This window comes from Athene noctua, chromosome 15, assembly GCF_965140245.1.
Source record: "Athene noctua chromosome 15, bAthNoc1.hap1.1, whole genome shotgun sequence".
Taxonomy (NCBI): Eukaryota; Metazoa; Chordata; class Aves; order Strigiformes; family Strigidae; genus Athene; species Athene noctua.
Genome location: NC_134051.1, coordinates 15,146,298 through 15,172,784, shown reverse-complemented (window position 1 = coordinate 15,172,784; position 26,487 = coordinate 15,146,298). Strand labels below are relative to the sequence as shown.

The 26,487-nt window shown below is 35.9% G+C and overlaps 1 protein-coding gene across 5 annotated transcripts in view; it reads left to right on the top strand.

Moving 5' to 3' along the window:
• CLEC16A (C-type lectin domain containing 16A) overlaps positions 1 to 26,487 on the top strand; it is an 82,260-nt gene that overhangs the window by 14,331 nt on the left and 41,442 nt on the right. For 4 of the 5 annotated variants that reach the window (XM_074918866.1, XM_074918865.1, XM_074918867.1 and 1 more), the window contains 10 exons: positions 1,328 to 1,381; positions 3,937 to 4,050; positions 9,229 to 9,457; positions 10,751 to 10,880; positions 14,963 to 15,063; positions 18,355 to 18,477; positions 20,090 to 20,199; positions 20,687 to 20,731; positions 22,167 to 22,217; positions 24,458 to 24,586. In XM_074918866.1, the coding sequence (XP_074774967.1) occupies positions 1,328 to 1,381; positions 3,937 to 4,050; positions 9,229 to 9,457; positions 10,751 to 10,880; positions 14,963 to 15,063; positions 18,355 to 18,477; positions 20,090 to 20,199; positions 20,687 to 20,731; positions 22,167 to 22,217; positions 24,458 to 24,586 (1,086 nt within the window). The remainder of the gene's footprint in view (positions 1 to 1,327; positions 1,382 to 3,936; positions 4,051 to 9,228; positions 9,458 to 10,750; positions 10,881 to 14,962; positions 15,064 to 18,354; positions 18,478 to 20,089; positions 20,200 to 20,686; positions 20,732 to 22,166; positions 22,218 to 24,457; positions 24,587 to 26,487) is intronic. The other variant, XM_074918868.1, reaches the window with a different exon arrangement.

Sequence of the window (26,487 nt, the reverse complement as noted above, 5' to 3'; positions counted from 1 at the left end):
ATAGTGGAGGCAAGAAGAGCTGCAGAGTTGTAACAGGGTTTAAATTTCTCTGATGCTGGCTGATGTGTGATTTCCTTTTCTGGTGTGGTAACTTGTCTCCTGGCAAAAGCAGACTGTAATAACTTTTTCCAGTGTACACACAAATTTTCCATGGTGTAAAAGTCCACTCCAGGTAGAAAACATAAACTTCTGGTTTTGATACTTGATTCTTGTATTTGCAGATAAGCTGTCTTTGAATATGATGTAGTTGAATGTATTTTTAAAGCATAGCCTTTAAATTTAGTGGAAAGCTAATTTTTAATGAAATGAAAACTGTTCTTTTAAAACCTGTACAGGTTCCTGTATTCATTTGTCTTTTAGAAAAAAAAAAAATACATTCACTGTTTAATTTATTTCAGGGGTTTTTTTGGTTTGGTTTCCCCTTTTTAATCTGTAGTGGTGTTTGTTCTTAAGATACACAGTGCTGTGTGAATTTCAGCATACTTTCATTAACCAGAGATCAGGTTTCTTGCAAGTTCATGAATTCAGTATATTGCGTGGGCACTGAAAATTGCGTAACAGTCAGCTGCTTGTCTTGCCATTGGTAAGGCCATTGAAATAGGGTGAAGCAGACTTCCTGACTCTTACTTTCATCTCAACTATACTCTTTCCATACATGCATGTACAAAAACCTGCTTGTCCTCCTGTTTTCAGGCACATGTGTCTATTATGAGGTCAGAGATATTTGCAAACATAAAACTGGGCTGTTCTTACCTCTTGAGATACTTGATTAATTTATTTGGTGATGGTTTTTAAACTATCACTAGTTTAATTTTAGAAACACTTTTATTGCTACTGGTATATAAATTTAGCACTGTTGTGCTCAAGTTATACTTAAAATATTTTTCGTCCAGTGTGATTTACCTGATTTTGAGAAGTGTCTGTCAAGATTATGTGGGCAATATTTCATTATTTCTGAATAGCTAATTTTTAGAGCAGACTTTAATGAATGTTAACTGAGAAATACTTTTTGAAGGAATAGTAGCATAGTGAAACCCAACATACTTCTCAGATACTCATCTGTTAAATTGTTGAAGTGACTCTGAAAGACAGTAATCAACAGCAGTTGTCTTTTTAAGCATGCATAGCAAGGGATATGCTTATCTGGAGAATTGTTATTTGAAATAGTTTACAAGAAGTGTTATGTTAAAGAGCATGATACTCTGAAAATTTTGTAGCAGAATGTGGAACTATATTAAAATTTTTGTTTTAAATAAAATATTAAACAGTGTAAATGCTTCAACTTCATATAAATAAATCAGCATTTTTCATAATGTTTTCTCCATAGGGTGGAGAGCGTCCGAAAATAAGTCTCCAAGTTTCTCTCTATCTTCTTTCTCAAGTAAGTATTGAGAATTTTTTCCTTTTTCAGAACATGTTTTGCAGTAGTGTTATGATTTATAAATTACTGTATTTTATCTATTTTGGCAAAGCCATTAAAGATAATTTGGGAAATGAAGTTTTAAACCTATCAGTTTTCATTTAAAAAAATAATTCTTTATTAACAGACCAAATAGCTTCTTAGTTGAGTTAATATCATTCTTCTGAGGATTTCATAGCACTGGGTAGCCTTTATAGCATTTGGTGATTATAGTTCATGTACACCACCTGAAAAATGGTGCATAATAGAGCCATGCATCATGCTACGACAGATGTCAGTAAAATTGCAGGTGAAATTTAGATAGATGCTATACTGCACTTTGAATCTGCCTAAGATTTGGAAAATTTCAGGCTTGAGTTTTTCCTCTTCAAAAAAATAGAAGAAGCAATGGTCTCATGGGTTTTTTTGATTATTTTTAGAAAAACCCAAACCAACCAACCAACAAACCCCAAAAAAGCACTACCACCAAAAGCACAAACTCTCGCAATTTGAATTTCATTATGCTTATGCCTTAAATCTATAATTAAGTACCTTTTATTTCTTCTCCCATGTCCTTTTTTTTTTTCCTGGAACTTATTTTTAAATGGAGTTTTACAGTGGATCTTTTTTTATTGTGGAGAAAAATATTATTTTCTCTTTGTACTCTTAGGTGCATTGCTATGAGACTAGTTTTCTTAAATTACTTTCTCTGAAAATAGTTTTGACTCACATTCATAGAATTTATACTTTTTTTTCTTTGAATTTATGATTTTGCATTAGTAATTTTATTATGGTCTGGCCCCTAATTTCGTCATTTTTTTTTTTTAAGAACTTTTGTGGAAAATGTGATTTTTTTTTTTTTTTTTTTTATTAGGATAGTATAATTTGATGCTTCTTTAATTTAAACCTAAAAAAATTGTCATCATGTGGAAATTATTTACCACAGATAAAAACTGAAGAGCAACAGCTCCTTGTAACTGAAGGGATCTGCGTCAGTGTTGTATATGTTGGACTCTTAACCTCCTTGATTTTAGTGGAAGTATTGGCTAGGTATCACTTCATGATTTGCATCTGTGTCCTTTATTATTTTTAATAAATAAAATAGAACTTTTTTCCTAACCGTAAAGAATTGGGAACAAATTTTTTGTGTATCAGAATGGGATTTGATGTAGAAAGTTAAGCTACTTTTTTCTCTAACTGGCAGAAATGCATATTGTTCCCCTTCTTTTTAACCTAAAGTCTGTCTTTGAAGTGGGATCTAAAAAAGCATACACTGAGCATCTGAAAAACCTTCTTAGCTGTTTCTGTTATTGACACCAGGCATATACTTTAGGCATTACTCATACATTGGAGACAAGTCTTGAGAGACTCATAGTAGCAGCACGCACAGCAGTGTTAGCTACTGTTCACAAAGTGAACATGTGACGTACTTATGCCAAAACATGCCTCTGTATAGTTGAGCTCTGCTTTCTGAATTACAATAAGCTTGGGTAGTTTCACAGGTTGTCTAAAGCATTTTTGAATTGTGTTGTGACCTTCCGAAGTTTTATGTAGGTCATCGCTGCGTACTAATAATCACTTCACTTTTGAAGGTCTGGTATGGTTCTGACTAATCAGAAAATCTGTGGAGATCGTGTTTAGCTAAATATTGTCAAAACAATGATTAGGTTTACTGACTTAGAAATTGCTTGGGAATTTTTCAGCTAGAACCATTGTTTAGGGATCCAGGTTTGGTATTCCTGTAAGGAGACTGGATATAAGCTGATATGAGGCTATTGCAGCTGGCCCTGAGCTGGTTCTATCCAGAATCTAATTACTGGCCCAACCTTGTAAGCTTTCCCTCCAAATAGACTGGTTAGTATAAACAGAGAACTCTGTTACAGCACTAAAGCACTTCTGGGTAAGTGCTGGAATGGTATAGGCAGTATGGCCCTTATTACTTGTGTAATTCATGTAGTACTTTGTGTGGCTGCTTTGTAACTAGACCAGAATTCATTGCAATTTCATAGCCAGAAAAACTGCTTCTGATGCAATTCAGCCTGTTGCATGAGAGTTACTCATGAATCACTATGAAGTAATTGTGTGCACAACACAGAACTTACTGGAGTCCTGCCAGTCGTTGGCGTACAAGAAGGTCAGTGGATGCTGTGTACCATAATCAGTTTGTGTCCTTTCTCAAAAAATAAATATTTCTGGAGCAGTTTTAATTTGAGTTCTTGCTAAAACAATCACACAACTTCCATCTCAAAGCTGATGAGGACAGAGAATTTATGTGTCTTAGAAGAAAAGAAGAGTATAAAGAATATCAGACCTAGCTTAAAATGTAGAGAAAGGTCAAATACCTATAGAGGGGATTATGGTATCCTGTGTTTTGAAGTAGATTTCATGAGCTATCACTGTTACCAATTGTACTTTATTTTATGTGTAAACTTAAGATACCAGTTTAACAAGGTCATAGAAGTATGTTCAATGACCGAAACTGTGAAGCTGTATGTTCTGTAATATGTCTGATATTTCTTTCCACCCTTCTTTTATAGGTTTTTCTAATTATACATTATGCCCCTTTGGTGAACTCCTTGGCTGAGGTTATACTTAATGGTGACCTCTCGGTGTTTTCTTCTAAAGTTGAGCAAGATATACAGAAAAACTCAGTAAGTGTCCAACTACTCTTTAATACACTTTTTTAGAGGCAAATCAAATATTTGAAAAACAAAATCAGGTATCTGGAAACTGGTAAGGTGATTGTGTTTAGGAGAAAAGAGCAGCAGTAGGAGATTTCAGCTTTTGTTGTTGGATATGATACCAAAAAAATGCTCTGTGCAGGTTACAGTATTATGTTCTTGTCAAAGTTGCAATACTTTTGTGCGTGCATATATGTTTCAGATGGTGGTATAAGAATGTCTAGGGCACAAAGTAGAATACTTAGTTGCTTCTGCAGGGATCAGACACTGCAAAGGCTTCAATCTTTTTGATGGGACACTTTTATAATTCAGTCTTTTGTGTTCACTTTTTGTTATCAGCTCTTTGGTTGTGAAGTAGAAATGAGTCATCACAACTTTTCTGTGAAATTAATTCTTCATGCAAGTTATAGTAGAAATGAGAGACTTAAAAAAACCCAAACAAACAAAAAACAACCAAACCTGACCTTGGTTCTGTACATCAAATTATAGCAAAAAAACCCCTTGGAGGGGTAAATTCTTTGGATATAGAAGGAAATGAAGATTTTTTTTTTTTGTCTGAATATTCGCAATGTTTTAGCAGTAAAACTGATCATCTCTGAAAGTGTGTGTCAGTGTGCACAAGAAAATATAGACCAGCCACAGATAGATGGGAGTGCTATCACTTTGTCATTGTCCTTGTACCTTCAGATTTAATCCTGTGTAGATGTTGCTAGTTGTTAGTGTTATTCTAAGTGTGTCATGTGTATGATTTTTTTTTTTTTTCCCCTTTTGTTGTGGGTTTCACAGTTTGTGAAATGCTTGCTTGTTTAAAGGCCTGTTTGGGGATGGTATGACCTTACTTTGGTTAAGATGCTTCTGACTGTAATTCTGTCTAAAGATTGAGCATGTCCCCCTAATGTGTGACTGGTCAGCAAAGAGTTACTGACTGTATGTTTAATTTATAACAAGCAGTAGGTTGGTTCTTATGCACATTTTTTCCTAGAAGTGACTATAGCTCTTAGAGTTTCAAGGGAGAGATACTCTTCAACTCTTCCATCATACAAGTCACCTTTTCCAATTTTTTTCCTACTGTGCAGTGGAAGCTGTGTGGGCTGCTCTTAGTCAATAGCTTTTGGGTTCTTGTATTTTGTACTGTTGACCTTGATATTTAGAATCTAATCTCTTTTAGAAAAAACTACAGTTGAATGTTAGAGCTGACCAAATGCTTCAAGATAAAGCAATTTCTTACTTGTGTTAGCAAATGTCTGACCTTCTGCTAGCTGTATACTGAATGTCATGTGTGTTACTTGCGCAGAAGCAGCTTTGTTATTAGGAAGTTTGTGGTGGGAGGGTGCGGCACCAGTTGTTGCAGAACTGAGATTTTTCTTTTCCTCTTGTAGTTGCTGTACAGAGTTGCAAAATATCTGTAGCATATGTCTGTGTGCTTGCACTAACGTTAGGAATATTAGGGGTGTTGTATAAACTTCATCTATTCTCCTATGTTTCTAATACTATTTAGGTTGCTGCTTCTTACTGGTCTTAAAGATGGGTCCTGTAAAGTGAGAGTTCTGTCATACCTGAACATATAGTAAATAGGAGGGGTATTGGCTTTCTAGGGTAGACAGTGGAACAACAGAATGGTGTCACTTTTGCTGGATGAGGAAAAAACTTCCATGGGAGCAACTATAGTTTTTAGTAAATTCAACCATGTTCCTTGGTGAAGTCTTGGAGGGAAAAACCATGTACTGTCAGAAAGCCTACTGCTCTCAATTGAGTATGAACAACTACTGCATATATTGCATGTTGTTTTCTACTGATACACAGCTCAATGCAGTGGGGCTCAAGGCAGCTGTAGATATGGAGACATAGACGAGTAAAGGTGAGGCAGTTTCTTGTTGCTCTGTGATAAGACTTCTTAGAGCAGAAAGTTGGTTTTTGAGCATTCTTAGCTGTTTCAGGGGCTGTTCTTTAGACTATTAAGGTGTATCAGGATCATTGCAAAGTTATTACTGTGGTATATTCTGTTGCAAAGAAATTATAAATTTCTATTGAACAGTGGAACCTATTTCAAGAGCTACTTTAGAATTGTTTGTTCTGAGGTTAGTAGAGAAAAGTGATGAGCAAGTTTTTAAATTTTTGACTGAGTTTAGAATTGTTTGTTCTCAAGTCAGACCCAAATTGATCTTTTACTATTTCCTTTCTGTAATAATATCCTATTCTGATGCTCTCCTAAGCTTGTTGTTTTGGGGATATTTCTGTATGTTACGGTGAGCCCCAGTTATCTCTAAACCCCTGCTCTGTAGCTAACACTGCTCATCTCTTGTAACTGAGATGTCTTGATATATTTAAATTAGATTTGTAATTGCCAGTTTCTAACTAACATGTAGTTCTAAAACCTGAAGTAGAACCTCATGTCTATATTCATCTTCCTGATAAGATTAATTAAAGTGGAATGAAGTGTGCAGACTATGGACTGAGATTACCAGAAGCAGGGTGATGTGTCCTCATTAGGAGACTAAATGAGTAAAGAATACTTAATTAAAAGCTGAGAAGGATTGCAGTTGCTGTCTATAAATGCAACATATCCAGAGATAATTAGGACAAAAGTGCAATGATAGTTGTCATGACAAGAACAAATGGTACTTTTTACTGGAAATAAATTTTTTGAAAAAATCAGCAGATTTAACCTACCAATAGTGTTTGAATTGACAATAACCTACCAACAGAGATGTGCTGAACATCATAGGGGATGATTGCCCAACCTCCATTGCACAGGTCCTCCACCTCAAAGTACAGCAAACTAAGATACACTTTTCTTTCCATATTTTTTCTCTCTATTTCTGTTTTTAGGTGGCATCAGAAGAAATACTCTTATCTCATGAGAGTTGAACATGTGTAGCCAACAGAATGTATTTAAACTTGTTAGCAGTCATCACACTAAGGTTTATTTTACTTCCTGTGAGATATTTTTCCTGCGTAATTCGGATGTGGGCTAGTTCTACCTATTTCATGTTTTTTGGTTTATTGTTTAACCTACTTTCTCCTTCCTGTAGAATTTGTTACTGGCACTGCCTTATTTTACCAGCGCATGTTGCACAAGACAAACCATAATTGAAAATACAGTTGAAAGACATTTTAAAAGTATTAAAATAGCAGTATCTCAAACTGTATATTAGATAAACCATATACTATGTAAATTAATTTTAAGTCTGATTTTAGAATGTTTTAAGTATATAGCCTTGTTACATTTGGCAGAACAGAATATATATGTGGACTTTTCCTCAGCATTCTTTCTTGAGATGGACCAGACCATGATTCACTGCTTATGAGCATATCACTGCCTACTGGTCTCTTCTGTTACTTTGCTTATATGGCTAACAGCATATTAGGAATTCCAAGAATGTTAAGTACATGCATTCTTCATAAAGAAAGTGGCTACAGGAAGCAGTTGTCAGAAGTGAATGCAGGAAGGGGATAATACATTATGCATATTGTATGCTACTTTTCTTTTTTTCCCTAAAGAATGAGACTTAGTGTTCTTCCCTTGTGACTTTTCTGACCAGAAGCCATCACTAAAATCTGGTTGTAACTCTGGTTGTTTTATAACCTTCCTAGGTCGCATTTTGATCAGACTAAAAATATATCAGAGAGGTTACTGGGGGACATAAGTGTGGTAAATTTCACATTGTGGGTTTTTTTGGTATTGTGAAAGATTCCTCCTACTATATGGTTTGTTTCAGTGCCAAGTTAAAGTGACTGATGCAAGATTTGAATAAAACCTTTCTAAAAAGTCAGAAGATTCAGAGAAACTTCTTGGCCTTTTGACTTGTGGAAGGCGTCTTCCCAGATCTTCTCCTAATCTCTTAATTTTTATGTATAGGTAAAGGGAGGGATTTTTCCAAACTTTTTCTGAGGTCTCTGCACTCATTTTCAATGCTTATTGTACTTGAGTCACCTAAGGCAAGGAATGGAATCAGAAGTAAGACTAGAGTAAATATACAAAAGTTTTCTTTTGCTTGCCCTTAAATTTTTAACACTTTAGCTAGATAAATGTGATAGAAAGTATTGAGGTCTGAAAGGTAATGATGTTTCTGTAGCAGGCTGGCAGGAAGCCCCCAAACCATGTGTGTAACTTCTCTGTATCAGAGAGGTTTGGCTGATCCATGTTGTAGCTCTGGGTGAGAGAGAGTATGTACTCTGGTCATCCACCTGGCAGGCCTAACAAGTGGGAAGGGAGCTCAAAGCATCACAGCACAGAAACAATCTGCAAGTTTGTAGGAAACAGTTTTGTTAGTCCTGCTAGTTGCAGAACTTAGTGTCTTGTGTCTGTCTGTAAGAATACATATTTCTCTGTTAGGATGGCATGGACTTTTGAAAATACTTATTTCCTTTGGGAGAAATTTGTCATCTAAATTTATTTTCTTGCTCTGTAAATTAATAATCAGGAAAATATTAATTGAATACTGTTTGCTACCTTGTCCAGAAACAGTGTTTTGACCTGAAAGATAAACTCCTGATATCTTTGGGTGGAACACAAGTATATTAAAGTCTGACAAATGAAGAGGTAATGGTTTTCTGGACTTGGTAAGTCAATGTCTGGAGGCCCAAAAAAGGTTGATGTCAGTGCTGTTTGTTCCTTGTTGATACAAGGACTAGTAGGCTGTAGAGTGAAGCTTAAGATTCAAAACAAGCTCGTGGTGTAGAGCGTTGTTTTTTGTCCTTGTTACTACTGCCAAAGACATTTAAAGAGTGTATTTAGTATTAATACATTGCTGTCAACACACACTTTGGATTTTGCTGCCTTTATCCTTTTTGCAAAAGGTGTCTTAATTTCGTATGTCACCTGTTGTGTCACTTGTTAAGAAAGTTCAAAGAAGGGAAAGAAATTTAAGAAATTTCTATTGATGAAATACATGGTTCTATATCTTCTTGACTCAAGACGGCATAGTTTATAACTGTGGATCTTCAGGATATGTTACTTAGGAGACAATTGTTCTACAGATGATTTGATACAACTTGAGCTCTGCTTCCTTGTAGTTTAAAATGGGTTTGAGATTTGTAAGTGGTATGCTAATTTACCATCTTTAATATGAACTGAAATTTCTTTTTTTTTTTTGTTAGAGTTAAAAATGTCCTGCTTAACTCAGTGTAAACTCTTCAAATTTACAGGCAAAGTCCAGTATCCGATGTTTCATAAAACCAACAGAAACACTTGAGAGGTCTCTTGAGATTAACAAACATAAGGGGAAGAAGAGGGTGCAGAAAAGACCCAACTATAAAAATGTTGGTGAAGAAGATGAAGAGGAGAAAGGATCTGAAGATAACCAAGATGATGTAGATAAAACTAAAGGTACAGAAGCAAGTTCAAAGGGCGTCAGAACAAGCAGTGAAAATGAAGGTAAGTATACTAGCAAATAAAAATTATGCTTACACTTTGGATACTATTATTTACTGTATGGACCTAGTTGTGATCTGTTACATGATTTATTCTCTTGTTGTATTAGGTGAACCTGGAACCATGAAATATGTTTCAGTCTTTGGCTGTGTTTTTTTTTTCTCATGTTAAATCATTCTGTCAGAACACGTACATCTAATCTGATTAAAAACTATAAAAGTGTTTTCATATCTTGCTGTAGCCTTTGGCCCTTGTGACAAATGCCTTGCACCCAGGTGTATGTTATTATGGGCACTTCATGAGTAGACTTCACAATTTTGAAACTCATGTGATAAGGCAAATGGTGTAGCCACTTTGCCTTTGTAAGATGGTCTGGAGTATTTTGTGTATTCAAAACTGAAGAAAACCCTCTAACTCTTTAGATTTATTTTTTTTTTTAATTTGCATGTTTTCAGGATTTTTGATATAATGCTAACCTTAAGAAGAATTGGTTTTATGGAATGAATGTTCTTACAGCAGATCACAACTGTTTATTTTACTAGTTAAAAGGATGTACATCAGAAAATAGTCCTAGCTTTAGACATGAATTGAGAAAAATGTGGCAGAATTGCATGCAAGCAGTTGAAAACAAGACCTTTATGCTTTGAGAGCCCTCTCCAAACATAGTTGCATTTTGATTTAAACAGTCTGAGAAGACTTTTCTTAAATGGTCTCAAATAACTGATGTGTTGTCTACCATGATTTGAAGAAAATACGACGCAATCTGCTGTTTAAACTGGTGCATTTACTAGTCATCTTTGTCCAAATTCTTAAGCAAAAGCTAGATTTAGTCCTAATATTTCTACTTAAAGCCAATAGGTGTGAAACACTCGGAACCAGGTATCCTGTTTGTTATAACTGTAGACAGCTATTTACACCCTCTATGAAACTTGATGTCCACCCATGCCCCAGTGTCACCAGCACTGTCAGATTCCTCTTCCAGAAAGAGGTTCTACATTTTTTCTTCCTGTGGTTTGGAGGGGAGGGGGATTACTCTTGCTATTTGCCAAAATAATCTGTGTATTTTCTTTACACATACTATGCATATGTATAATTTTCTTATAGCAGTTAAATTAATTAAATACAAACAAATTATTTTATTAGGGAGAAAATTGGCCTATATCCATTCATTAACCTTTCTGAGCTTATGGTTATAGCTCATATATAGTTGCATCAGTCATTTTTAATACAAAAGAGTTTGCAATAACTTTGCTAAAAAAGTCAAATTTGGGGACTTTTGTGTTTTGTTTTTTTCAGAAATAGAGATGGTAATCATGGAGAGGTGTAAACTGTCAGAATTGTCTATCTCTACTGTGACAGAACAGAATACAACAGATGAAGAAAAGAGTGCAGCTGCCTCTGGGAGTGAGATTACAAACTGGAACAGGTATAAAGGAACTGTAATATATTTTTCTGGATTGCTTCCTTACTTGGCCTCCTGTTAACTCTCACTTCTCGTAAGGGACGTTTCAAATCTGCATCCAATTAAAATTACAGGGGTTCTTGCAGATCACAAATAAGTGAGGCAGCAGAAAAACAGGATATGGCCCCTCTACTGATCACTTCAGGAAATGGTCCTGTTCTTTTGTAAAGTTTGTGCTTTCCCTTATGGTATTTTTGGTGAATAAATTGGTAAAGTTAAATTACGGAATATTAACACAATAAAACCAGAATATAAATGTTTTCATTCCAGAATTTTTGAAAACCTCTAAATCAAGGCAGAAGACTTGTTCTTAGTGATATTTATGGTCACATCTGTCTGTTTTGTATATACCCATAGGGAAAAACCAAGGAAACTTCCTCTGTTCAGGGCTGAATTTTATAGAATTGTAGTAGTAGTTACAAGTAAACCCTACTAACCTATGTACGGTTGCCAAGGTCCATTAGTATATATATTAGGGTTGTTGGAAACTTCTCTTGGAAATGTTATTAAGGGTTTCAGGGATCAGAAATTGCCCTGACTTCAGAATTTAAACTTGAGTATATTAAATACCCATAAGACACTTTCTCAGTAAGAATTTTGTGTTCTTGTAATTAGAATGCTAAAGAAAAGAAACCAAAAGTGCCATCTCTGACACAAAAGTAATTGCAAATGTGTCCCTTGGGGAAATGCACATGTTTAATAGGATTTCAGATTTATTTTTAAACTTGGGAAATGCTGCCTGGTATTCCCAGAATTTCATTCTGTCTCTATTACAGCTTTGATGTAGTTTAGATGATATTCATTAATAAAGATAACATTTAATTTCATTGTAAAAGTGAAATTAAACCTTGACTTGAACTGGCTTTAAATACATTGTTCTAGATTATTGCTATTTTGACTAAAGTATGTGCTAAATGGCTTTTAGAAGTTGGCAATGACTGCAGTGAATACTAAAGCAACTAGGATGCTCAGGTCTTGAAAAGTGCAAAATACTTACATGTGAGATGCCAGATGTCTGCATTTCAGGAATCTCTTGATCTGTAGTTATGATCTGACAGCATCCTGCATCTTTTAATGAAAATAACCAGCATCAAAGAATGTGCAGAGCTAAAAATATTTTTAGAATAAGGATAGACCTTGTGTAGGGCATTTCTGGCCTTAGTTTTGTACATGAATTTTTGGAAATATAGGTGGATAATCTGCTACATCTTAAGACTTTGTGTTATTCTATATGCCATATTTAATATTTGAAACAGTAGCAAAATCTCAAGAAATTTAATCAAGTGTGTATAGCTTCTTTCCTACACTGATTGGAATCACTGAGCCTTGTGGATAAGGTACCATGTGGTAGTGCAAAATGCAGTGATCTTTTCTTCCATGGTTGAAGTGGGAGAAACTTCCATAACTGGAATAATCATTAATGACTGTGATAATAGTAATTCCAAATGTGTTGCAGTCTTCAATTGCAGATGCACTCCACAAGAATAATTAATTTGAAGAATGCTTGTATGACATTTGATCTGTTTATTCTATCAAGTCACTAGTAAAAGGCTAGTAAAGGAAGAAAATGCTTAGAGTTAAGAAATAAATTTGAAAATATTTGTTATATAGCCTTTAATATTAAAAGTGGTTTTTAAAAATTGTCCAATCGTTATTGAAAAATAAATGGAAAACAGCCCAGTTTGCAGTTAAAAAATTTAGCTGTAAAAGGTATGTCAAGTTTTAAATTTCCCTTAATCCTTTTACTACTGTGAAGGATGTAAGAGAAAGTTTAAGTATTTTTGGTGTTATATTATTTTGATGTGCCTTACCATTGGAAAGTTTAAGCCTAAATGATTGTTTTAAGTTAACTTCCTTCTATGATACGCTACACAGCAGTTTTTTCCAGAATGAGAAACCTTCATGCTACCTTGTGCCTTCTGTTGCTACTGTCTTACAGCTCATATTTTTCTGGGTCTATCCTATGTTTAGTCTATACCAGGACCTGTTGATGAGTGGGATTCCTAGAAATTGTTTCAGTTTTAGATTATTGCAATGGAGACTTTGATAATGCAGATAAATAGATGCTGTGAAGAAGCACCTGAAATGAAAATTATTTATCTCACTGCTACTGCTGTAATCTTTTTTGAAGTTCTGTAATTTCACAAGTCTGTTGTATGTGTAGGAAAACCGATGAAAAATGCATTAGAGATTACAGAAGTCGTTTAATACCATGTTATATCAGTAAGTAGCTATTCCATTAACAGCAATATTTCTGCAGCTTAGACCACCTAAAAACATTGGTTTTAATAAAATAATATTACTTCTACATTGTAGGTCATTTTTTAGGGTAATGACCATCTGTGGTGGTCTGACAACAGACCTAGTGTTATCTAGCATTTAAGCATTTAATACTTGAACCTGGGTATCTTGGTCATCTTTCTTCTTTAGGCCTTGAAGCTGAATTCCCTTCACTCTGTAAAGCACCCTGTTTCAGGATGTCATGAGGCTTTGTAAGGCTGGTTCAATGCTTAGGACAACTGAAGGCACTCTTGATTTATTTTCAACATTGCTCATTGTTTAGGCTGGTTTTGCTTGAATAGTTATGTTCTTCTGAGATCTACAATAGGAATATCATGGGAAATTTGGCTTCGGTACATAGAGCAGTCTTGAACTTGGGCAAAGAGGGATCATAACTCAGTGGCATTTAAGCGTGTCATAGAGGATGCTTGTCATCCATCTTCAGAAGTGCACAAACATATGACTGCGATGTCATGAAATGAACAGAGGAACAGTGTGTTCTGTTATTTGTGTCATAGACTTGTTTTAGTAAAAAAGAGCATGTTGTTGACGTGTGTGGAGTTGATGGAAAGTGTAGATGTATTGTTATGACCATTATATAGAAGTGTGACCATGAGGGTGCCACAGGTCTGGAATAGGCATTGAAGTATCTTGTCTTCTGACCCTTAGCTAACCACAATGATGAGTCTGTAGTGGATGCTGTTTGTCTGCTAGGTCTGAAGATAGGAAAGTGTATTTGTTTTTATGACTTCAGATATTATTTTAATGTATTTATTTGAATGTAGCTTAGGTATTGTAAAGTGGTGGGGGGTTTTTTTAAGAGTAAAAGGAAAAAACAATCCTTAAGAGGTAGGAATTATCTCTTTTCAAGCAAGAATTTAAACTCTCTTCTTCTGGTGACTCTGACATTTCCCTGATACTTTTTTTTTGTCTGTGGGTCACCTGTGAAAATGAATTTAATTTCTACTTGTGCTCTGAACTCACTGGATTCAAGCCAGTTTAAGACAAGAAGCCAAGTTGCCTTGCCATCAGGCTTGTGCTGATGTCAGCTGAATCTCAGCCATATCTGATCTGTCCAAACAGCTTCTGGGTTAAATGGACTTTTCTGGTCTGTTCAGGGTAGAGGTGAAGGTGGGTTTGGCACTGTTTGTAGCTTCCTCTATAGGTGGTGTTGGTCACACAGGCTTAAACACAGGAAAACAAAGCTCCTCTGCAGTCCAGAGCTTGCTTTTTTTCCATTCAAAAGTTGTCTTTTTGTTAATTTTTCTTTCCTGTAACTGTTTGGTAAAGTTTTTGACTGATTGTTTTAGAATAACCTAGCTTCCTCCAAACTTTTGGTGCAAACTGCTTTTTTGTAATAGAAAAAACTTTTCAACTCTGTTTAGCACAGTTTTAAGGTAGTCTTTTTCTATGCAACAGTGATATCAGCTCCTTGAAGTTCCTTACATATGTACTTAAAGCAAGTGGCACAGTGCTTCTGCATACATACTAAGTGTTCTACAAACAGCCTGATAAATGTGTGAACAATTTATTCTTGGGAAGTATTATGTAACAAATGCCATTAAAACATCAGAATTAATGTCAGAATGTAAATACAAAGCATGGCTATAATCTGAGTACTCTTAACAGGTTAATTTTTGTTTATTGCCTGAAAATGTACATTACTATAAACTTGCCTCTTCCATTAGCTACATGTAGAACAAAACGTTTACTCATTTTTTCTGTAGATGTCTTCTTATCCATTTAAAAATTGCTCCTTTCCACAGGCCTTTTCTTGATATGGTCTATAATGCACTGGACTGTGCTGAAGATGATTATTATGCCCTCTTTGTGCTCTGTCTTCTATATGCAATGTCACATAACAAAGGTAACTAATTTTTGCTTTTTCCAGAGAAAACTGAGGCATGTATGGTTTTAAACAGGCATGATCTGTTTGTAACTGTATGTATGCCTTAAGTTCTTGACATGGGGGAGACAGAAATAAGTATACTCTAAGTAAAAACAGTTGCTACAGATCTTTTTAAGAATGATTTGGTAGAATTTGCTGACAATTTCAGTGCTTTCACAGTCTCTTATGACAAGAAATAATAGTGCAACTAATACCATCAAAGACAGCACCGCAGCCTTGCCATGCCCTCTCTGATTTCCTACCTCCCCCCTGCAACCACTGCAGTTCTCCCAGAAAACATCTTTCCCCAAGGGACTTTTGAACATCACTGTGCTGGAAAACAGTGATGTCAGAGATAGATTCTCTTCTCTTAAAATTCATTAGTTAAATCTGTTAATAGCCAAAATCATTAGTTGTAACTGTTGCAACTTCAGAGAGTCCCTGGAAGTCTTTCAATGTCATAGTAAAGGAGTAAGCCTGCACCCTAGGGTTGTATTAAGAATTTTTCTATTTAAGACCATAGTCCTGCAGCCCACTATATTTGCTTTCAGTGTAATTAGTCATTCTTCAATATCCTGTTCTCAGAAAAGAAGTCTGATATCCTCTCTTGTTTCAAAGATGATTTGCTTACATCTATAGTATTCCTGTAAATAGTGAGGAATGCAGCAGATGCAGCCTTTTGCTGCTTAGTTTCATCTATTTCTCTTCTGTTTATTTTTCACCCAATATCCACGGTTGCCAAGAGAAATAGAATAGGCAGTGAAATATTTACCTTTTAAGACACTAAAAGTATCCTGGCCAGTAAACTGGTGAATACCTTTTATGCATTTAAGGGGTCAAAATCTACACTTCGTTCCTTGGTGATCACATCAGCCCTCTCTAAATTAAAAACTCTTTAGGCTATACTCATTGGCTTTCCTTGTCAACAATTTACATTAGCCTGTTGCTCTTTGGAAGTTATTTTCCTTTCTCCTCCTATCCTTGACCTTAGATGCTATAAAGATACTAACATCTAGTTTTGATCTTCACACTCTTTCACCAACCCACTCTTCTTGTTCCCTGTAATAGACTGCTTTTAGCCTTGAGGGCCACAGAATCAGTGCCTGTGGCTTGAAGAAGAGTTGTTTTACAAGCTGCTGATTTAGTGCCCCAGCTTGATGCAGAAGCAGAATGTTGTTCTTCAAAAGCTCAGGAAATATACAACTACTTGTTTCTACATCAAATTTAATATCAGTCAGGATAGAGTCAATGTTTAAATCTGAATTCAGTATAATGCAAGAAATTGGTATGCTTACAGACTTTCTCAAGATATGGGTCAATGATCCTTTTATTTTACAAAAGGGCATGAAGGTCTCTCTCCGAACATGGAGAGGCCAGGTTGTTTTCCCAGTTTCAGGAAGTAATAAATCTCTAGGAGTTGTGTGTCTAGAATCTATTTACTCTCTATCTGACAGATAGTAGATCCTGCAGTGAGCACTTGAATCAGTTCAAATAAACAGCTAATGAGTTGAAAATTTAGGATGATTTCTTGTGACTGAATGCAACACAAGCTTGTCCTGTTTACACTACAGGAAAATGAGTTGCAGTTTTCCATCTTGGTATATTGACTGTTTAAGGTATGTTTCTGATTCTCTAGCTGATGAGTTTGAATTTCACCTTCCCCACCCCCCTTACTCATTTGGGCACTATGGAGAAGGCTACAACAGAACACATTGAGAAAAATCTGAATTGCCCTAGCTTAACCAAGAACTTTGGTTTCAGTCCTTGCTTTAAGGGAGCAGCCTTCTCAGTCTCTGTCACTAAATGTAGACACCCTGTTGAGGCTTTTGATTGTGACTCCTTCCATTTGGATACTGAGTCTGCATTTTGTTCAATGTTCTTGAATGAGTTTAAAGATGATGTTTTTTCACCAGCAAGAAATATCTCTGAACAGGAAGAAAGAATCCCAAGAGGTACACGTATGCAGCTAAACAGATTTTTTTCAAATTGTATCTGAGAGATATTTAATACTAGACGCCCTTCATAGATGTTGCTAGAGCATATACTGTATCTGAAGAATGAAGAACTCTGCATTGCTGGCAAGCAAACAACCAAATGAAAGATAGCTGAATATGAATTCTTTCACCATGATTTCAATTTGGCCACTTTGTTGGGCACCTGCGTGGTCCTGCCTCATTCCTCCTCCATGTTTTCTTAGTCTCCTGTATGGTTTTTTGCTTTTTAATGACCACAACCTTCTGAGAGCTTAGTCTGCATACAGATATTCTCTGAGAAATGTTACCAATAAGCAGCATTCCTTTTGAGAAGTAAAACTGTAGCTGTTTAGTAAACTGTTAGATTGTTGTGAACACTAATACTACGATTGCCCTGGTTCCTTAAAAGCTTCCTCCCCCCACATCCCCATTTCTTCAGCCTCATGACAGAACATTTGTATCACTGTTATTAATCTTCAAACAGGCCCTTTGTTAATTGTTCTAAATAGATATGCTTAGTGAAGAAATAAATCGGATATCACAAATGATGTTGTTATGATGTAGTTAACTACAAGTTCAGGGTGGAAGGAAGTTATAAACTGCTGTATAGTCATCTTCTGGTTTATGGGGTTGTTTATTCTCATTCTTTAGAACAAGGACAGGGAGATCCTCAGCAATCCGTAACTATGTTCTCTTCTAACAGGTTTTACAGTAATGAGTCTATCCTGAGAAATAACTTTGCTATTTTAGAGGAATATGTTGAAGAAAGATGGGTTTAATTTCCTTATACAACACATCAGTGAGAATCTGTGATTTGCACTGGGGAGGGTGGGTACTAAATAATAGACTACTAGGTACAAAATAAAATTAATATCTTTCTAAAACATGTATGAACTGATCACTTACTACCAAAGTGGAATTTAAAGTCAGACTTTCATCTTTTCCCCTTTAGCCTTTATGCTCTTCAAATGTGTGGCTTGACTTTTTCATTTAGATATGAACAGTCTCAGAATTCCAGATGCAGCAAAATGGTTTGGATGTCACCAAACTTTGGGATTTGGGTGTCTTCACCCAGTAGGCTCCATTTAAGGCTAAGATTTTTAAGGGATACATAAATGTGTTTAGTCTTTCTGTTGTTCCTCCTTTTCATTGTAAGAGAAATTCAGAACTAACTTGTCCAGTTTTTGTACTGCTAGTTACACTCTTCTGAGAAAACCACTATGATCTTTTGAATACTTACCTCAAAACATACTACTTGTGTTCTAATTCACCTTTCCTCCTTCATCCCCCACAAAAGGAATTGACCCAGTCAAGCTGGAGAGAATTCAACTTCCAGCTCAACATGCTGAAGAGAGAAATTCTTATAATCATGTACTTGCAGAAGGGCTTATCAGGATAATGAATTATGCTGCACAACCAGGTATCACTTTTCCGATATTTGCTTTTTTTGGCAAGCTGGAATTTTTGAAGATGAAAAAAGAATGCTACCTAGCCTTTTGTCTTTGAGGGGAAAGCATCTGTTTAGCATTCTCTTCAATGAACAATAATTTCAATGCAACAGCAAACAATAAGGTATGGTCTGTGAAAAACAACTAACAGGTTTTCCTTGATTGATGAAGAAACAAAACCTCTGTATTTCTGCTGAGTAGTTGTTTTTATACTCAGGACTGTACAGGGATCTGTTGTCGTTGTCCCTATTTTTTTTGAATACTCAAAAATGATGAGATATGTAGTGATTTCAGCTTAACGTAGGATTTAATCCTGAAAATCTGATCTGTGGAACCTTTGCTTGTAAAAGTAATTCTAGTGGAGAAGTAGTCTTGAAAACTATATGGTACCCTTTGCTGATAGCAGTCCTTTGTCTCTAGAGGTGATAGCAAATTTTTCCATATTTTTTTTTAATTGCAGACTGTATTTTTAGTTCTGAACTGTTTTGCAGAAAATGTGGTTTTTTTCCTGACTGCAACTTTTTTGCGAAATGAGAGATACAAGGCTTAGTGACTTATTCCACAGAAACATGATTTTTGTTCAAGCCACAGCTCTTCTCCCTGCACTTCCTCTCTTCAAACTTCAAATAAGTAGAACTGGTTTTCCCCTCAAACTGTCACACTATCAAATTCCTGATTATCTGCAGAATAAAACCTAATGTTTGTTTGCAGGATTGATCTACAGAATATTAACTTGTTATGCTGATGTGCCAGTCACAGATTAATAGCATGTTTATATATAAAGAGTTTGTACATGCTGCAGAAGGAAAGAGTGCAAGATGAGGAAATACATTTATTTAAACAAAAGCACTTCTTGGGAGGGGTGGAAAGAGTGGGGATTTATTAATCTTGCTAAATGCAGTGTAGAACATCTTTTCTTTCTGGGGGTACTGGCCTCAGTCTGTACCTTTAGTTTCTGGCAGCATAGTGCTGACTTGAAAATTGTAGGTGGGAGTTGGGTTCAAAAACTAATATGTCTGCCTCCTTGGGTCTGTTGTGTTAGTATTGATCCTTGAGCTTAGGCTGTACATTTCTAATATCTTTTTTTAAAATCCTTAAAAGCTTGAAATCTAAATGCATTCTTTCACTCTTACTTCTCTAGATTCTCCCATCCAGGCTGTATCTGAATCCTTTGGACACTTTTTAAGGAAAAGCTATGTCCTATTAGTATGCTATATACAAAACTTCCTTTCATCTTGTAACTTTATCCATGCCAAATTCTGTGATTCTTTGGTGATTTTAGTGTAATTCAACCTGTGTTTCAGGTTGATATAGGCATGTACTTGGCTTCTTTTCTGATAGTATTAATCTTTATTGCCTTCTTATTGCATAGTTCTGCTTTAAATTTTCTTCTGCTTTAAATTATTCTTCCAGCATTTTTTTTATAGCCATCAGCATTGTAAACCAACATCAGCACTCATCCTTGTCAGACAAGGGTTGTATGACAATTACAGAGAAGAGTAGAAACATTTAAGAGCACTGAATAATGAGAAGAGCAATACTTAAACTGCTACTGTTCTGTATATTGAAATTTTCTTTTCATAGATGGAAAAATCCGTTTGGCAACTTTAGAACTTGGCTGCCTGTTGCTGAAGCAGCTTGTGTTTTCTAAGAATGGCAGCATCATAAAAGATGTTCACCTGGCTTGCCTTGAGGTAAATATTTGCTTTCAAATTACCAATCACAGCACTACTTTTCTTTGAGTCTTGTTGAATAAATTTTTTTTCATTTCCAATTATAAGCATAAATACAAAATTTGAGCTTCTAGAACATTTCTTCTATTGGTTCCTCTGCAGTGAGTGCAAAGAATCAATACTCCGTGTTCTGTTCTCAGCTTTGCTGTTACCTTTGCTATTTAAACTATTAACATATCAAGCAGGGTTATGTTTGATTTTTCTCTCTGAAATTTGTATGTCATCCATCTCAAAAATGTAAAGAAAGTGCTTTTGAGACTAACAGGATCACATAAGCAGTATTTTCATAAGTGCAAGAACTATGTTCTATCATATTCAAGGCTATGAGTATGGGGATATTAACAGACAGTCTCTTCTGTATGACTTTTTGGGTGGGGGTTTTTTAAATGTAACTTTTGAGTAAATAGTGTATTTACTCCCTGAAACACATTTATTTTGTCTTTTCTAGGGTGCAAGGGAAGAAAGTGTTCATCTTCTTCGTCGTTTCTATAAGGTATATATGCAAAATGATGTAAGAAAAAATCCTTTACCTAATGTGGAATTAGAAGCAAGTCTGCAGCCCAGTCTCTATGCAGTGGCCAAAGCAGTACTTTTTTTTTTTTTTTAACATGGGAACTCAGTATTTGTGATAGAGAAGGAAGTGTTTCGTTGAAGGTTTCCTCTCCTTTTCTGTCCTTACTGTAACACACTGACATACATAAAAAAGGCTGCTTGAATTCTCACATGGTTTGTACTGGAGGTCAAGTTAGCAGTCGTGCTTTTGTGGCAGCTGCTATGTATTTCATGGACTGGAGCCACATTATTGGAACATTTCTGGGATTTTATGATTGACGCTAATACAGAATGTGTTTCTTTTTGGCATTACTTTTAATCTGTGTCTTATCTGAAATGATCTAAAATCTTACTTAATCTTTTTTTTTCTTACTAGAGACCTCTGCAGTGCTTTGCTGCTTTTATTGCATTGTAAGCAACTAGAGAAATGAAACTTTTAGCCACTTTTACAGCAGTGTTAACTTCTGTATAAGGACCAGTAAATCCATGGCAGACTTCAAGTGTCTAAAATCTATTTTGTGTTAGAATTCTCTTGAATAATGTTTTCTCAATGTGGCTTACAAAAAATTAAGTAACTTGTGATGGGTTGACCTTGGCTGGCTGCCAGACATCCACCCAGCTGCTCTCACTCCACCTCCTCAACAGGATGGAGGGAGAATAGAAGATGAAAAAATCTTGTGGTTGAAATAAAGACAGGGAGATCACTTACCGATTACTACAATGGGCAAAACAGACCCAACTTTGCAAAAATTAATTTATTATCAATTAAAATAAATTTAGATAGTGAGAAACAAAGAGAAATTAAAAAAAAGTCTTTCCCCCACCCCTCCTTTTACCCAGGTTTAACTTTGCTTCTTCATTTCTACGTTATCCCCCTGCTGAATGGTGCAGGGGAGGTGGGAAATGGGTGTTTGAGGTCAGTCCGTAATAGTTCATCTCTGCTGCTGCTTCCTCAAACTTTTCCCCTGCCCCAGTGTGGGTTCTCTCCTCTATGGGCTGCAGTCCTTCAGGAAAAACATTGCTTCATAGCGGATCCTCCACAGGCTGCAGTTCCTTCAGGGTGTAACCACCTGCTCCGATGCTGCAGTTTGGATAGCTGCTTCACCAGGGCCCTCTCCACGGGCTGCAGAGGAACTTCTCTCCTTGTTGTAAACGTGTTTTCCCAGAGGTGCCATCAGTGTCACTGGGGGGCTCAGCTGTGTCCTGCAGTGGGGCTGTTGGAGCCAGCTGCAGCCATCCATGTCCAGCATGGGGCAGCCCTGGCCTCTCCTCACAGAGGCCCTGCACAGGAACACTCAGTACATAATTAAACAAAAGCAAACAATCATGGCTCCATAGCTGTAAGGATTCATGATATGTCCATCTTTTCTTGAAAGGGAGAAGAAATTTTCCTGGATATGTTTGAAGATGAATACCGGAGTATGACAGTAAGTGACACCCCTTCCACCCTGCCAAACCCTCAAACCCAGATATAACACAGGTGCAAGAACAAGTATTTACTGATATAAATCATATATATCATACAGAGTATGCTGGTATCTTTATTTCTGGGAGCAGAATAACAAAATGTGGGTGCATTTTTTGTCTCTGAGGAGTTGTGTCTACACTTAAATAAATCATTTGTGTGAAATTTCACAGCTGTTATTAAATAAAAGCCCATTATTTTCCGAAGGCTAGTAGACAAAAATTACTTTATCCTGGCAAATGGGACGTTGGATTAATTAGTTTTTTTCTAGTTATTAAACAATGTGAAAATCTTCCTGTATCTTTCTGAAGCCCTGCAAGGTTTCAGTTTTGAGTACTGCCTCTTTACTTACCAGTAGAGAACTGGGTTCCAGTGAGCAATTAGCAGGGCATTTGTCTAATCTGGGAGAGGTACTGCCTGCACCACAGTTCTGGCTGTGAAAGTTCTAACAGATTAACTGAACTTAATCTCAGACAGTTCATACTTAACTTGTAAACATGTTTTTAAAATAATTATCTGTTTCAAATATTAGGTTATATTTCAGACAAAATAACTTTGTGTAGTCAGTATAGGTTTTTGCCCCACGGTGGTACAGGGATTTAACGAGCAGCCACTGGTTGTCTTTTCTGAAAAAGCGCAGTCTACAATTCACATGTTCCAAGAAGTCTTTTAATACAGGAAGCATCTTGCATGTATCTTACCGGCCTGAATAAGAGAAGTATTTAGTGAAACATTTACTTTTTTAGTAGTTAAATATTGCTATACTTTTAGTTTGAGAAGTAGCACTGATACTAGTGTCATTTTTATGTTGCAGGTTCAGTATATGTGTAGATTTTTCTGTTGTATATCCATTTCTGAGACTACTTTTTTATTTATTTTATGAGACAGAGCTACACCCTGGAACCTCAACTTTGTTTTCTTTAAAGCGTATTGATTTGCCTAGCTAGCAAATGACTTGCTGGCTGGTCTGATTTCAGTGCTAAGTAACACTGATGTTTTCTTGTCTTGTCAGAGATGAACTCTGTAAATAACATATTATAGAGCATCTACAATGACAAGTATACTTTCTCTGTCTGAGTGAAGAAGGGGAAAAGTTGTGTTTTCATTAATGATAGATGAGAACAAGTTCAGAGAAGCAAGTAAATGGAACACTAGTCCTTAGTATTTCTGCTTTCAGCAACGAGTTTCCTTTTTTAACATTCTTCACGTGTATGATGTAAAATGCTGTTTAAACCAGTGTACACTCATGTGAATTACATCTGAAGTGGATATTTACTTGTTGGAAATCTTAGTTCTGTGTTCTCGTTTTTTCTTATGGTCTATGTAAATTTCTCTATCTTTCCACACATTAATTAAATTCATTAATCCAGTGTTTTAGACACTGAAAATGAATTGTTCCAAGATTAGAAAAATTGGCTAAATGCTCTTTTTGAGTTTGTATGTGTGCAAGGCAGCAGTTCAAGACTGCACTGTGAAAATTCTGGACCTTGTTTGTCTGCTGCTTTTATGGTATCTGACTATGGCAAAGTAGCCAGGAATGCTTCCAGTTACAGTTGGCTATTTTAGAATGCCCACGTGACTGCATTTTTCTCCTGTGCAGAATTATTGTACAAGCTATGGGAAGGGCTTTATATATTTTAGACATTCCAGCTGGCTTTGTGGCAGGAAGAAGCATATATCTCTAGTGTGTGTGTATATAATAGAACTTGTATGAAATTGCCCAAAGGTACAGAAGGGTAGATATTTCAGATGTCATTTATTCATGAAAAAAGGCAACCATGTAAGGGAGAGACTCTTTTAGCAGCAAGATTGAAAGGAATTATCTAGTGTGAAAGTTACTGCATTATTAGAGACTGGGGATTTCTTTTGGGGGAGAAGAAAGTATGGGAAACTTTTTTCCTGTGATTGATCTAATTATAAATTTGGGTCTTGACAGACTTTGGTTTTTAGTACTCATGAAATAGCTTTTCTGTAATCTTTGAGAATTTTTTCCTGTGTTTTTTCAGTATGGAAACTTCAGCAGTGTCTTAGGGAACAATGAGCAAATATAAAATAGAGATTACATGTAAGGAGCCTAAAATAAGATGGATGGTATTAACAATTCTGAGCCGTTTAAGAATTCCTTCATCTTAAATACAATATTTTGAAAGTAAAGATGCAAATGCTTATTGTTCTGTAATCAAAGTTAAAATATTTTTATAGATTAAACCTATGAATGTAGAGTACTTGATGATGGATGCCTCAATCTTGTTGCCTCCAACGGGGACACCACTGACTGGTATTGATTTTGTGAAAAGATTGCCTTGTGGAGATGTGGAAAGAACACGAAGAGTGAGTAAGACTATTTTCCTTAGTTTGTTCATGACAAAGGCTTTGAGTGATTCTAGAAATACAAACATGTTTCCTTGAAAGCTACTTGATTGGAAGTTTCATCCAAAAAATCATACAGACTTGATGAAGACAGACCTGTCTGTAGAGTATATTGATATTTACCTGTCCCAGTAGATAGAGAAAAAGTTTGATTTCTCGTGTCTAGTCAATATGTTCTTGGACTGAGGTTTTCATTTTTTAGACAATGGAGACATCAACATAAAAAGGCATTTTGCTGACATTCATTAATATATTGTCAGTTTCCTTTTGTGTTCTGATATCTCAGTCTGTCTGTCTTTATATTCCTATAGAGGGAATCGCCACTGGAAGGCTGGCTGACTTCATATTGCTTGTGTTTCTAGACATAGCCAAAGGTAATTCATGATGGAGATCTTGAGAGTGAGGAGAAAAATAGCAAAATATCTATTTCTGTGACTGACACAATCTGTAAAGGTGATACTGACCTGAATAACATTGTCAGTGTTATCTAGCTGTGTCCTACGAGCCCTGCAGTGCCAGTAAGTCTTAAAGATATGTTGCAGCACGACATTATTATTTGGCAAGTGCTGTTATTTGGGTAGCTTTGCATTTCTGTAAGTATATTCAAATACTCTTGAAGAAAAAAAAAACATGTTTCCAGGAATCTTCGGAAAACTTTTGTTTTCATTACTTACTATAAACCACGCTTTTGTTATCACAGCAAGCTGTTTGATAAAGTACAGTGAATTATCTTGAAAAGTATTGTTCTTAGAAAGCAAAATGCTTCCTAGAATTCTGAGGCATTTAGCAGAATGATACTTAAATGCACATTAGTGGAAACTGAGTGCTCCATGGTTTTTTCGTCTGCTAAATAAGGAATAGTTTAACTTCTGTTGGTGGAAATGCAAAATTTAATACAGATATTCCTGTAAATTCTTCAGGGTGGATGGGTCTTTCTTATTAGCAAGTACTCCCAGAACGATTCCTTGTTGGTCCTCCTTCCCCTGATCTCATTGTTCTAGAAGTTTTAGAATGTCTTAGAATTCCTAAGCTACTTTTTTCCAGCTAGGCTACCTCTCTCAGGCTTATTTGCCCGAACAATATACTGAACTTCAGTTGTATCTTGTGATATTGCTGCTGTCACTTAACCTGCTCCAGTTCCTTTTTGCTGACAGTTTCAAATGGATGGTAATTCAATTATGAGCATCCCATGGCACGATTTTTAAAAAGTACTCAAGTTTTATTTCACTAGCAAGTGAAGAAGTCCCTTACTTTGTCATGAGTTCTTAGCTGTTAGAGATCAAATCTTTTTAGGCTGTCACTGCTTTTGCTGTAGAAAGTCCCTCTAAGTGGTAATTCTTTTCCTCTTAAGAAAGTTAGGAGGAACTCTCAGAAATTGGGTATCTCTCAAGTTATCAAAGTTATCTCCAAAATCCAAATATTCAACCCCTCTAAATTAAAACGTTACAGTGACCAGAATTTGTTAGGCTGCTTTTTGAAATCAGCTACTACTGCCTGCCCAGAATCAGATGCTCTTTTGAATTGTTGATAGTCCAGTTACTTCTTGTTGGTTGCATCTCTTCCTTCTGAATTCTATAATCCTAAAGATGGTACTGCTTCCCAGTCACCTAGAATTAAGAAAACTCATTTACATGCTTGTTCGGGAAGTAATGAACAGTATGGGTCTTAAACTCTGCACCTTGGAGTACACAGCAAGCAAAGACTTTGAGAGAAGTTTTTGAACTACCCATGAGAATGCTATTTCATGGGAAAGGAATAAGGTACTGGTAGGTTTCCCTGCAAGCTGCTCTTTTTTTGCACATGGTATGTGCCTATGTAAATGAAGGAATTGGTGTAAAGTATACCTCACTGTAATGTGTAGT